Genomic DNA, 13,518 nt, shown 5'->3' on the forward strand with positions numbered 1-13,518 from the left:
CTCTCTCTCTCTCTCTCTCTCTCTTTCTCTCATTCATTCATTCATTCATTCATTCAAGGAAAGTAATACCAATTCTATTTCTTGGGATATGGGAAACATTCTGTGGGTAACTGAATGTGTATAAGTTCTTTCACCAGCATCTTATCTAGGATAGCCTCTGTTGGATAGGAATATAGTGCTGAGTGGTTCTGACTAATGGGACTAATATAATATGCTAGATCCTAAGGTCTTGACCACCAATTCCCAGCCATGTTGTCAGAGGAGAAATCAAGAACTCCTCATCTCCACTTCTCCATTGCTAAGCTTCAGATTTATTCCTGAGTGTGATGTGGTCTCTCTTTCTTCAGGTAGAATGGAAGAATCTCACTTCAATTCTAACCCATACTTCTGGCCTTCTATCCCCACAGTCTCAGGACAGGTAGGTGGAGTTCGCTTTTTTGCCCCTCCCCCATAGTGTCCTTTTTTCAACTCTGAGTAGTAAGTTCTACTTGCTCCTCAGAGACTGAAGCAGGTGGAGACTGAAGCAAGACAAACCACCTGCTTTTTCATCAGGTCCCCATCACTGAGAATTGTATAGTGTTCCTGTTTGGCTTCTCTCTGGAAACACAAAGATATTAACTATCATTCCTTGATATCCAAGGAGGTCAGACAATGCTAAGTGCTTGGGGAGCAGACATAATCAGACTCTTCCTTAAGAGGCCACTTCCCTCCCCTCCCCTCCCATTCATTTATTTATTTATTTATTTATTCATTCATTCATTTATAATAGTTGACATATATTAGTTTCAGGTGTACATCATAGTGATTAGACATGTATATAATTTACAAAGTGACCCCCTACTCCCCATAAGTCTAGTACTCATCTGGCACCATTCATAAATTATTTTATCCTATTATTGACTATATTCCCTATGCTGTACTTTATATTCCTATAGCTATTTTTATTACTGGCAGTTTGTACTTCCTAGTGCTCTTCACCTTTTTTTGCTCATTTCCCTACCCCTTCCCATCTAGTGACCATCAGTTTGTGTTCTTCCCCTTCCATTTCTTTCAGATTGAGAACACGATGTTCATCAACAAGATGAAGGATCAGCTGTTGCCAGAGAAGGGCTGTGGGCTGGCTCCACCCCACTACCCCACCTTGTTGACAGTGCCTGCCTCAGTGTCCCTGCCCTCAGGCATCAGTATGGACACAGAGTCCAAGTCAGACCAGCTGACCCCACATAGCCAGGCATCCGTTACCCAGAATATCACGGTGGTCCCTGTGCCGTCTACAGGATTAATGACTGCTGGTGAGCAACTCTGCTCTTCTCCAATCTGAGGTGTTGATCTTCCATGATCAGTACCCCAGGCTGGAGGGCTCCAACAACATGGGGAGTGGGAAATGTGTTTGATTACTCAATCAAATTTTTATTAAGAGCCTACTGTGTGCCTAGCAATGCTCTAGGCATTGTGGGGGATACAAAGAAGTAGAAGATGCGGTCCCTGCCTTTGAGGAGGTGACATTCTTTCCTTCTCTGAATCAAGGAGTCTCCTGTTCTCAGAGGTGGAGAAGAGAAGGGAGTCAATCAAGGGGTAAATCTCACTGTTACTGGGGTTGGGGTGGGGACAGGGGTTAGGAGACCATTATTTTTCTACAGGGTTTGGGGTTTCCTATATACTCTGGGCTGGGGAGGTGGTAAGGGTTTAGTTAGACAATGATCTGGGGAAATGAAACAGGATTAGGATCAGAACTGGACAACATGACACCATCTCCTTTTTCTCCCAATCCTAGGTCCTGGTTTGGTAATCACGTCCCCCTCAGGCTCCCTTGTGACCACAGCCTCATCAGCTCAGACCTTCCCCATTTCGGCTCCCATGATTGTCTCAGCTCTTCCCCCTGGCTCACAAGCCCTGCAGGTGGTCCCTGACCTCTCCAAGAAGGTATCATCAACCCTAACAGAGGAAGGAGGCGGAGGTGGTGGTGGAGGTGGCAGTGTGGCTCCAAAGCCCCACCGGGGCCGAAAGAAGAAGCGGATGTTGGAATCAGGGTTGCCCGAGATGAACGACCCTTATGTCCTCTCCCCTGAGGATGATGATGACCATCAGAAAGACGGCAAGACCTATAGGTATGAGTCATCCTGGGGCAGGATGGGGTGTGAGGATCCCTGTCTCAGCTTCCCTACCCTATCTGTGTCTTGCCCTTAATCAGGCTGTATGCTCTGCCAGCTTTCCACCTCAGATCCACATGCATGTCAGGCATTTTGCCACGGGGCAGGAAGGTAGAGCTTCTAGCACTTCTCTGGTGCCTTTTCCCCCAGGATGGAGACCCTTTGGGGTCATCAGCATTGAGTTATTTTTGAGTGCCATAATGGAGGTTTTTCTTGTATTGAGGCTTTAGACTGGGTTTGAGATTCTATCTCCAGCTCCTTTTTGCTTTCTCCATTTTCCATTCCCATTTTCCAAGAAACCTTTCTGGTAAGGCCCTTACCAGTATGCCATCCACTGGTTCTTGAGTCATATTTGGGCATTGAGCCAGCCTGACCCTGCATGGTTGGGATAATGGGAGGGTCTATATAAAATGGTGGGAGGAATAAGATGCCTCCCTTCCCCTACTTATGCTTATAAAATGACTGCTTACTCTCTGATTCATGGAAGTCATTTTGATTCTTTACTGCCTTTAAGTTGTCCATGGCCAAAAAGCATTATATTTGCATGTGATACCATACAAAAATAATTACATAAGTAAACTTCCCTGCCCTTTGAACATTGGAAATCTTTTAATTCCCTTCAGACCTATCAAGGGCCCTAGTGGGTTTGGGGAGTTTGGTCCCAGTGTATAGAGTAGGATAACCACTGCCACAGCTTTGACGCAGACAGGGGCAGAGATGCATGGCTGGGAGACTGGGTCTGTCCTTAGTGTACCGAGATGGGCAATGTTGTTCCCATTTTAGGAGCGAAGGGAACTGCGGCACAGGAAATGGACAGAGCCTTGGGCTAATGGATTCAGTTCCCGGCTCCACCACGAACTTGCTGTGTGACCCTGGGCAAGTCCTTTTCCCCTCTCTGGGCCTCAGTTTCCTCATCTATAAAATGGGGAGAATTCTGTTTTTGCCTCCCATTTGTTGGGAGTATATATCAGATAAGATTTGAAATGTTGGGAACTTCAAAAGAGATAAAAGTAGTTAGCATTTATTATTGTGTTGTACACTTTTGTAGAGAGCAGCTACGACTACAGAGAATTTAAATCCCTCTTTGTAAGTGAAAATGAGGGGAGTGTTGCTATGCAGAAAGTGTAGAGCACTACAGAAATCAGTTTATAATCTGAAAGTTCATTGCAGCTTTATTATTACAGGTATATCCCACTTTATACAATAAAAGTGTTCCTGGAAAATGTTTACATCATATCATATTATAAAGGTACCTGATAAGTTTGATTAATTTAAAGGCATTATTTTATATATCATTTCATAAAATGAAAATCCCTCTTAAATACATTTTGTAGAAATCTGGATTTTTATGTATTTGCTTAAAGTGAGGTCATTGTGACATGGACGTTCACCTATACAAAATTTGCTGTGTTAGAAGTAGTTGGGGGAGGGCGTGTTCTCTGGCACCCTGTGGAACCCTACACATGGATCAGGGTCCTCTGATTCTGCTAAGGTTTTCTTGTTTGTTAGTTTTTTGGACCCACATTAAAGCTATCTCTGGACTTCCCAAAGTGTTTATATGGAAAGAAATGTGAATACACAATTGGAAGGAAGCCCTGGTGGGATTTTCTACACCCTCCATGTTTTTGGAATTCTTGCTGGCCCTATGCCTAGGTGACGAAAGAGAACTCTGAAATTTAAGGGCGACTAATTATATTCTGGGTGGACAGGATTTCTTCAGAAACTCAGAACTCTGAAGTTCCAATGGTGGAATCTTTTTAATCACAAAGAATCCCTCTTTCAATGCATATATGGGTCAATCACATCCATTCCCGTGGCAAGTGGCATTTGACTGTATTGGGGGAATTGGGTTCTGTTGCTCTGGACAAGTAAACTTATTTCTGACTAAAGAGTTCCTATCTGTAAAATGGAAGGTCAATCATGACCCTCATCTGTCTTGTGGAACTGTTTTAAGGGAAAATCAGAGTATATGAAACTGTTTTTGAGCATATTAGGGGGAAAAATGGAATGATAATTCAGAACAGTTATTGTAAGCAAGGCCATTGCATTTCATGCCTCCAAAGGGGCACCTTTCTCTTGTTGAATATGAATGGTGCCCACTGCCACAACTCTCCTAAATCATTTCTTTTCGACTACCTGACACTTTGCATTAAAGGACTTGTACTCTTACTTGGCTTCATAAGATTTCAGAGTTGGAAATACTTTAATGGTCACCTAAGCTGTCTCTTCCCTAAGATTTAGTTCTCTAAACATTCCTGGAAGATGACTGTCCAACCTTTCCTTAAATACCTCTAGTGTGAGGAATCTTTAAATTAGGCTGAAATCATAGCTTTATAGTAAATAACTGTCCTTTGGCACATTACTTAACCTTTCTGAACCTTTGTGTTCTTTTCTATAAAACAGAGATAATACTTGCTAGCTTGTTGTGAGGGGTGGAAACAAAGTTCCCTGGCAATATCAGGCACAACAACAAGTGGCAAACTATTATTATCATCATCATTATTATACCTAGTACCTTTTGAGACTGCTGGTTATGTTGCCAGTCCATTATCGATTAATTTAAGTTTTGTGGATTCTTGTCTAGTTGAAAACTTTGATGAAGGTTATTTCTTCTTTTATAATTAGTTTCATATTAAGGAAGTAAACAGCACTCATATATACTAGCTAAATGAGTTAAAATGAATGTGTTGTTCCATTTATAAGAAGTTTTAGCAACCAAGGGAAATTATTTTATAACTTTAGTACAGTTCCCCTCCCAAGTGGCAATGTGACCAGTTTCTAACCTCAGTCTTAGTGAAACTATAGTAGCATGAATGCAACCATCACACTGGTGCTGTTAACATTAATGCAGTTTTATTATTTTAAAAGATATTTTTATTGATTTTTAATGAGGAAGGGAGGAGGAGAGAAACATTGATGATATAAGAGTGAAACATCGATCGGCTACCTTCTGCACGCCCCCTACTGGGGATGGAGCCCGAACCCGGGCTTGTGTCTGACTGGGAATCCAACCGGCAACCTTTTGGTGCACTGGATGACACCCAACTAACTGATCCATACCAGACAGCGCAATGCAGTTTTATTTTTAGAGAACACTGGCTTACTTTTGACTGTCCTGTTTGCTGGCCCTTGTAGGAGCAGATATTTAATTTATCTCTCTATTTACAGACCAGAAAAGTAAGGTCTGGATTGATGAGCAATCCTATAACAACCCTGAGTAGAGAGCCTAGGTGTCCAGATTTCCTGTTGGCTGTGTCCATTAAGCAGAACCTCCCCATCTCTACAATGGTTGGGCATCCCAGACAATAGTCAGGGATTGGTAAACTGGTAATTTGGTTTCCTTCAGAGTTATCAAGTAACTAGAGAAAGCGAAATTGGCCTTAATGGTTAGAATTGTAATAGAAGCATTAATAGAGACCATATCCCTGCTAACAGTGATATCTTTTTCTCTGAGGAGCTCAGAGTTCTTTGTAGCCTTGATCTCACTTATTCTCCAGAGATTCTCCTAGAATCAGGAAAAAGTAGAAATCATCCCTCACACCATCCTAAGCCCCTCTTACCGTGGTAAATTGGGAGGACCCAAGGAAGAGGGATTTGTCCCAGTTACCTGGCTTCTAGGCTGTTGCCCTTTCTACCAGTCCACATTGTATACTGGTGACTTGTTTAGGAATGTTAGGGTTCTAGCTCACATATAAATAGCTTTTACCCAATAAAGTTTGAATAGTTGTGGTTTCTTACTTGGTATTGTTGGACAGTGTCAGAGCAGGAAGATTACCAGCTCAGGGGATGAATAAAAGTGTATTCAGATTCTATTAATGTCTACCCAAAGTGCTAATGTTGGCTCCATATGTGAGGAAACAGGAAAGGTTTAGCATGGAAGCTTGGTGTTTTGCAAATCTTTTTCTCCTATATATTTGAGGGACACAACCCACTCCTAACAGATACCATGGCTCATTGCAAAAGTGGTTTTCACTTGATTTTCTAGGGGGTGGGTGTGATTGGCTGGTAGAACATCAGATACAGGATGGAGGCCAGATAAACATGGGTTGGAAAGGCCCCTCCAAGTACTGAAATTCTGATACTTCCCCCAGCCCCATCCCTCTAAAAGTCCTGGCAAAAAGGAAATAGGAGAAAATCTGAGAGAAGGCAATTATCTGAAGAAGATGGAAAAGGAGACCTGGGTCATCTAGTCAGTTTGTCCTCATCATTTCAGAAGCTTGAGGAATACCTGATGGATGTACTTTTTACATGGGAAATTAAAGGAAAGAGTTCTTTTAAAATTTTGAAATTAAAATTATAGGCAGAAGGAAAACAGAAGTTAGCTGATGATCCTAGCCCAGTGAAATTTACATCAGCCAAAGCCCATAATAAGATTTTCCTGTCTTCCTTGGTTGAATTCTTGTTTTTGTACACACTTGGGAATCCAATTATTCAGCAAATATGTATTGAGTATATTGTAGTGGGCTGTGTTAGAAGCTTCAACTATAAAAATAAATAAAACAGAGCTCCTCCTCTCATGGACCTTACAAGGTAGTTGGAATAAGAGAGAGATCAGAAAGGTTGGCTTCTTTGGAAGTGGAGGGGAGGGTTCAGCAATGCCCTCTTGGTGGGAAAGGTTCTAACGGCTGCCCTCACTTGGCCCAGGTGCCGGATGTGCTCACTGACATTCTACTCAAAGTCGGAGATGCAGATCCACTCCAAGTCACACACCGAGACCAAGCCCCACAAGTGCCCACATTGTTCCAAGACCTTCGCCAACAGCTCCTACCTGGCCCAGCACATCCGTATCCACTCAGGGGCTAAGCCCTACAGTTGTAACTTCTGTGAGAAATCCTTCCGCCAGCTATCTCACCTCCAGCAGCACACCCGGTAAGGCTGCTCTTGATTTTACCCCACTACCTGGCCTTGAACCCCCCCACCCTGAGACAATGTTGCCTGCGCCTATTGTTCTCTCCATAGGTTTCCTTTTTTCCTTTTCAATTTTGCCCTTTGGGAGCCTCAATTCTCTCCCATTACTGTTTGTGAAAATTAAACTGTGTCTTAGGAGTTTGGCGTGGGGGGCCTGGAAAATTGTGGTCTTCAATCCCAAAGTCTGGATCAATTTTTGTGGTTTCTCTCTGTGTCTGTGTTTGGAAATCTTCTGCAGAGCAGGCCCTGCATTTACTATATGCTTCAGTTCAGAGCCAAGGTGTGCATTCAACTTCAGGTCCATGGGGAACAGGCGGTATTGGTCTTTGTTCAAATTACAGTTTGGAAGCAGGGTATCTGTGGTGAGTGTGTAACCTTAGAACCAAACGGAGGGTTGACGAAACTGAAATCTTTAAGGTTAACAGGAGCCAGGGGTTGCAGCTCTTCATCATCTCACTGCCATTCTAGCTACCGACGTAAGATCAGCAACAACCTAGATCTTGGTGTCCTCGTCATTAGCCTCTACAGGCCGGAGTGTGTTTGGGAGGAGGGAGGAGGGGGTGTTCTCATCCCTCAAGCAACATCATTTCACCCAGCAGAGAGCTGAGCCCGTGGTGTCGAACTGCTTCCTCCTCCCCCCTTCCTTCCTCTCCTCTCCGGCAGGATCCACTCTAAGATGCACACGGAGACCATCAAGCCCCACAAGTGCCCGCACTGCTCCAAGAGCTTCGCCAACACCTCCTACCTGGCTCAGCACCTCCGTATCCACTCGGGGGCCAAGCCCTACAACTGTTCCTACTGCCAGAAGGCCTTCCGCCAGCTCTCCCACCTCCAGCAGCACACACGGTAAGGGAGAGTGGCGGGCTACTGCCCCCGCCCTGCTGGCATGCCCTCCCCACCCCCGCCCCGGACACACACAACAACCCGCATGCGGGGGGCGGGGGAGAAACCTGGCTGGAGGAGAGACCTGGCTGGAGGAGAACATGACTGGCATCTGGGAAAAAGAACAAGCAGCAACATGGAGAAACAAGTGGATGCTCAGAGAGAGCCTTTCTGAGGCAAAAGCTACATTGGGGAGATGCAGTGACTGATATTCCCGGATGCATGGGAGGAAGAGATTGATCTGGAGCAGAGACAACTTTATTTTCCTCATTTCCTTCCTTGAAAATACCCATGTACACATCTTGCAAGGTTTTCTCCTTGATGCCAAAGCTGAGGAATTTGAAGATGTTACCTCTAGTCCTTAGAGCACTGCTTATGAATGGGAGATACAGACTTTAGCTGGGTACCAGCCTGGTGACAAAGCAACAAGCAAGCTCCAAGGGATGCCCGGAGTAGAGAACAAAACCAAACATGTCTTAAATCTTAAAGAGCCAGCAAACAATGAAAAAGCTCATACTTCATAAGGATGCCTACTGTTTGTCCCATGAATCTGGAGTGACTAGGAGGAAGTGACCCTGCCAACTAGAATTGGTGTTCTTTAATGTATCTCACGTTGAAGTGGAATCGAGACTCTTAATAGACACCTGGCTGCTTCTGGATGTGGTGATCTTAGAGTGGTCAGACATCGTGCTTTGTGAAGAGGAGTCGGGCTTTCCTCACAAGGAGACATATCCTGTGATATTTTGAAGAGTTTATACCAGAGGTCCAGAAAACCACCTGGTCACAAAGATGGTTCTGAAGTCCCTAATGAGGAGCAGATGTTCATGCACCTTCAAGTCCTTGGCTCATTTCAGTGGAGGACCCTGTAGAGATTGGGAAAGAGGTCAAATTGATACTAAACTAGACATTTCTTGCCATTAGGGGGCTGTACTGGGAAAAGCCTGAAGGAGTTTGTACAAGTATTCATATCACTCATACTTTCCACAATTATCATAACTGTATTTTTCTTTGACACTAGAACTTTCTCTGGGAGTGGTGCTTGAGGTTGAAGAGATAGTTTCTAGTTGGATAGTGGGGGCCAAGGAAAAAGTGTTACGTGTTTCTTTTTCCCCTACCATTGTGTTGACCTTATGTTTCTAAGCATTCATCAGAGAGTTACTGTAGGAGCTTTCTTGTATACCAGATTGTGAGCTGCCTGTCCCTAGGCTGCCGTGTCACTCATCCCTCCTCCCCCAGCAGAGAGGAGCCCATCTTTTTTTTTTATTTTTTTATTGATTTTTTACAGAGAGGAAGGGAGAGGGATAGAGAGTTAGAAACATCGATGAGAGAGAAACATCGATTCAGCTGCCTCCTGCACACTACCCACTGGGGATGTGCCCGCAACCAAGGTACATGCCCGTGACTGGAATCGAACCTGGGACCCTTGAGTCCGCAGGCCGATGCTCTATCCACTGAGGTGGAGCCCATCTTGAGCTGAGTGATGCAGGCAGTGAGCAGAAATCAGGCACTACAGCGTGTCAGAGAGCAGCTGAGGCATCCTGGAGATCCATCTCATACTACTCCCACTCCTGTGGGAGGGCAGATGTGGCCTTGAGGAGGCTTGTTAAGGAGCCAGTCCCCAAGTGGCCTTGCTGACATCCTTCCCCTTTCTTGTTTTCTCATCCCGTGCAGAATCCACACCGGGGATAGACCATACAAATGTGTCCACCCAGGCTGTGAGAAAGCCTTCACACAGCTCTCCAATCTGCAGGTAAACTTTCCTCCTTCCACATGAGGCCTTGACTTTAAGACGTGGGGTGGAAGTGCCATTTGACTAATATAGCAGTTCTCAAATGTTTTCAGGGCCCCTTCACACTTGTAGTAATTATTGGGGAACCCAAAGAGCTTTTGTTGATGTGGGTAAAATCTATCTACGTAGATATTGTGAAACTGAAAAACTGGAGAAGATATTTAGTAATTCATTTAAAAAATAGCAAACCCATTGCAAAACACAAATAACATTTCCAAACACACAACCCCCAAAAAAATTTAGTGAGAAGAATGATATTGTTTTACATTTTTTTCACATTTCTTTAATGTATGGCTTACCAGAAGATGGCTAGATTCTCGTGTCTGCTGTATTCAGTCTATTGCAATATTATGCATTATTTAATCTCATACAGTCATGAGAGAATGAAAAGGCCAAAATTATTATTATTTTGAAAATAGTTTTGACCTTATAGATAGACCCCCTAAAAAGGTCTTGGTATTCCCTAATAAACCCCATACCTCACTTTGAGAACCACTGGACTAGTGGGACCAGGCATAGTCATCATTCTAACTTTCAGGATCCTGGTCTGTGCTGCCTGCGGTATGCTGCTTCCCTTAGCCTGTGGCTCCTGAAGTTTCATTTGAAGCAATTCCTACTGCCTTCAGAAGGAAAGAGAACCTGGGAGGCAAGAGGGAAAAGTCCAATACACTCATCATTTCTACCAATTTTCTCAGTCCCACAGACGGCAGCACAACAAAGATAAACCCTTCAAGTGCCACAACTGTCATCGGGCGTACACAGACGCAGCCTCACTAGAGGTGCACCTATCTACGCATACAGTGAAGCATGCCAAGGTGTACACCTGTACTATCTGTAGTCGGGCATATACGTCGGTGAGTGCTCAGTGTCTTCTCTTTCCTTTCTCATAGGCCTGTAGACTATAATCCACTTCACCTCATCTTTCTGGATAAAGACCTGTTGCAGTGAATCTGCAGCTTCCCCAGCTCCAACTTACAGAATCAGACAACAAAAATTAAACAGACCCTTAGCTGAAGAATTTAGGGGACGCCTGATTTCTTAAGCCTATAGAGATCATTAAGCAATGATTCTTCATTTTACGTGAACATAAGGCAAAGTAAAGCAACTTGAGAATTTGGGAAGAGAAAGATTTCAGTTAGATGTTTCCATTAGACTCCAGAAAAGGGTTTTAAAGTTATTCCATTCAAAGATCTTTGAGAAAATGACAGCCTTTTCCTGTGCCAATTGAATGTCCATGGTGACTCTAAAGCAGCAGTCGCCAACCTTTCAGACCTCATGGACCACCAGTGGTCCGGGGACCACCAGTTGGCAACCGCTGGTCTAGAGGACACCCCCCGCCCCCTGCCTTTTTAGCCAGTAGTGAGCCCTGAAAGTGGCTCATGGGGTGAACTTGCCCATGGCTTCAGAATATATCTGAGTGTAAGTCCTGCTCTATTTAAAGTAAAGTAAGAGCCCAGGATGCTAGTTATAAGTAACCTCTTTCCTTCTTTTTCCCCCCCTCAACTCTTTTTTTACCATCTCTCCCAGGAAACGTACCTTATGAAACATATGCGCAAACACAACCCTCCTGATCTCCAGCAACAAGTGCAGGCAGCGGCAGCGGCGGCAGCAGTGGCCCAGGCCCAGGCCCAGGCTCAAGCTCAGGCTCAAGCCCAAGCCCAAGCCCAAGCCCAAGCCCAGGCCCAGGCTCAAGCCCAAGCCCAAGCCCAAGCCCAGGCTTCCCAGGCATCGCAACAGCAGCAGCAGCAGCAGCAACCACAGCCACCACACTTCCAGTCCCCGGGGGCAGCCCCCCAGGGTGGGGGTGGTGGGGACAGCAACCCCAATCCTCCACCCCAGTGTTCTTTTGACCTGACCCCCTATAAGACGGCGGAGCATCATAAGGACATCTGCCTCACTGTCACCACCAGCACCATCCAGGTGGAGCACCTGGCCAGCTCATAGAGACCTATGCTGCCACCCCACTGGGAAAAGGGAGAAGAAGTTCTGGCCTCTTCTTTCTCTAACTCCTCTTGGTGGGAAACGTCTTCTTCCTTGACAGGCCTTGGCTCCATCTCCTTGGGCCTCAGGCACAGCCTTCCTTCACAGGATACCATCCTTATTTTCAACTCCTCTTCAAAAGGATTATCAGTCCTCCTGATTGGCAAAGGAATACTGAGCTGGTAGTGTAATCCAGCAGCCTCCCTCCTAAGCATAGCTTTTAAAAATTGGGAGTTGGTGCTCAAGGGGGGGATTTGCTATGACCTCATAGAAACGTTTCCATTGTGGGCACTTACTCTCTCCTTACCCTCATAATCTTCAAAGTTTAGGCTGATAGAAGACTAGAGGCTGGCCCTCCCAGATACCAGAGAGAAGAAAGCCCTAAATGCAACCAGCCTCCTGTTCCAATCTTGCCTGTGTAAGAACAGAGGTTTCTCATGTGCCCTGACCCTGGGAGCCATTTCCCCTCATGGTCTCACTTCAGTTCCTACCTGATGCTGGAGGAAGGAGATCTGGGTGGGGGGTCAGACTCCCTTTACTTGTAAAGGGCATGAGCCGAGATGTGGTCCCCACGGGGCCAGTGATCCCCCGATGGTCGAGGGTGGCTTAGAAACGTGGGATATGGTCTTCCTTGGAGCGTCTCCCCTTCTCTGCCAACCAAGGCCCTATACTCAGCCTCCCCATCCCCAAACTTAAGGAGCTGTGGGAGCTTTATGAAATCCCAAACAAAGGAGTGTTGCACAGAAGGGAAAGTTCAGGGCAAACACAAGGACTGGACTTAGCTTCCTAGGTGCCACGGTCAGTTGCTGGACACGGATTTATATATAAATATATATATATATATAAGTATATATATACCCACTCATCACGGCCATTTTTGTTGTAACCATTTCTGTGTTTATAAATGCATTATCGCTGAGAATTTTCATATTTGATCTTTTGTTTATTTTTGTCCCTTTTTCCCCCACCCTGTCTTCTGACCAATGACATTTTTATTTTCCTTTGTCTTTTTCTTTTTCCAATCATGGCAGATTTCAGAGAAAAGAGAAAATGAAAAAAAAAAAAAAAGACAGGAAACCAGTTGTTATAAAGCAATTTAAAGTGAAGAAAAAACTTATGTACAAACCAAGGGGTGTTTTTAGAACCTTGTATAGAAATAAATTCATGTAAAAGGATCAGAGGCAGTGGAGCAACTGATGTGAGCGAGCATGGGAAAAGCTATTTGGAGAGATGTTAGAGGCCAGTACTAAGGGTTTACACTAGAGTTTCTATATGTGAAAAACGAATGCTGTGTGATGAGACTGTATCCCCAGCCACAGAAGGGAACAGCTTTGATCTATCTGAAGTGAAATCTTGGTTGATGAGATTTTCTACATACAAATCTTATGGGGACTGCATTGCCAAAATATGTGACAGCACGGTTTCAGTTGTGTTAAGACCACTAAGCTTCTTATCAAAGAATAGCAAGCATGGCCTCTTGAAAGGACCTGTACTCCTGCCTGAGCATCAGTGGGCTCAGTGCTAATTCCGTTTGGCATGCGTCTATATACATGTATCTTCATTATACTGTGGCACCTAAAACCATAGGTTTCCAGTGGTGGGAACCATAACCAGGATTGAATAACATTGCAGGACAGTTTTCTGATGGTCAGAAAACCTGGACATCAGCCCTGGCTCTTCTATCAACCAGTGTTGGCCATGATGCATCTTCAGCTGTTAAATGAAGGGATTGGACTAGACTATCTCCAAGATTTCTTTCTGAGAATTAAAAAACCTTTAAGCCCTAGCCAGTTTGGCTCTGGATAAAGT

The 13,518-nt window shown here is 44.7% G+C and overlaps 1 protein-coding gene across 7 annotated transcripts in view; it reads left to right on the top strand.

The window, feature by feature from the left end:
* Nucleotides 1–12,884, top strand: part of ZNF384 (zinc finger protein 384) — a 20,295-nt gene extending 7,411 nt beyond the window's left edge. For 3 of the 7 annotated variants that reach the window (XM_005873691.2, XM_005873695.2, XM_005873696.2), the window contains 10 exons: nucleotides 348–418; nucleotides 1,055–1,292; nucleotides 1,528–1,575; nucleotides 1,775–2,108; nucleotides 2,934–3,026; nucleotides 6,795–7,019; nucleotides 7,722–7,904; nucleotides 9,612–9,690; nucleotides 10,425–10,583; nucleotides 11,257–12,884. In XM_005873691.2, coding sequence (XP_005873753.1) covers nucleotides 348–418; nucleotides 1,055–1,292; nucleotides 1,528–1,575; nucleotides 1,775–2,108; nucleotides 2,934–3,026; nucleotides 6,795–7,019; nucleotides 7,722–7,904; nucleotides 9,612–9,690; nucleotides 10,425–10,583; nucleotides 11,257–11,673 — 1,847 coding nt within the window. In that variant the 3' untranslated portion in view covers nucleotides 11,674–12,884. The remainder of the gene's footprint in view (nucleotides 1–347; nucleotides 419–1,054; nucleotides 1,293–1,527; nucleotides 1,576–1,774; nucleotides 2,109–2,933; nucleotides 3,027–6,794; nucleotides 7,020–7,721; nucleotides 7,905–9,611; nucleotides 9,691–10,424; nucleotides 10,584–11,256) is intronic. The other 4 variants (XM_005873692.2, XM_005873694.2, XM_014545669.1 and 1 more) reach the window with 4 other exon arrangements.
* The last annotated feature ends 634 nt before the right edge of the window (nucleotides 12,885–13,518 follow it).

Source organism: Myotis brandtii, unplaced genomic scaffold, assembly GCF_000412655.1.
Source record: "Myotis brandtii unplaced genomic scaffold, ASM41265v1 scaffold417, whole genome shotgun sequence".
NCBI classification, from domain to species: domain Eukaryota; kingdom Metazoa; phylum Chordata; class Mammalia; order Chiroptera; family Vespertilionidae; genus Myotis; species Myotis brandtii.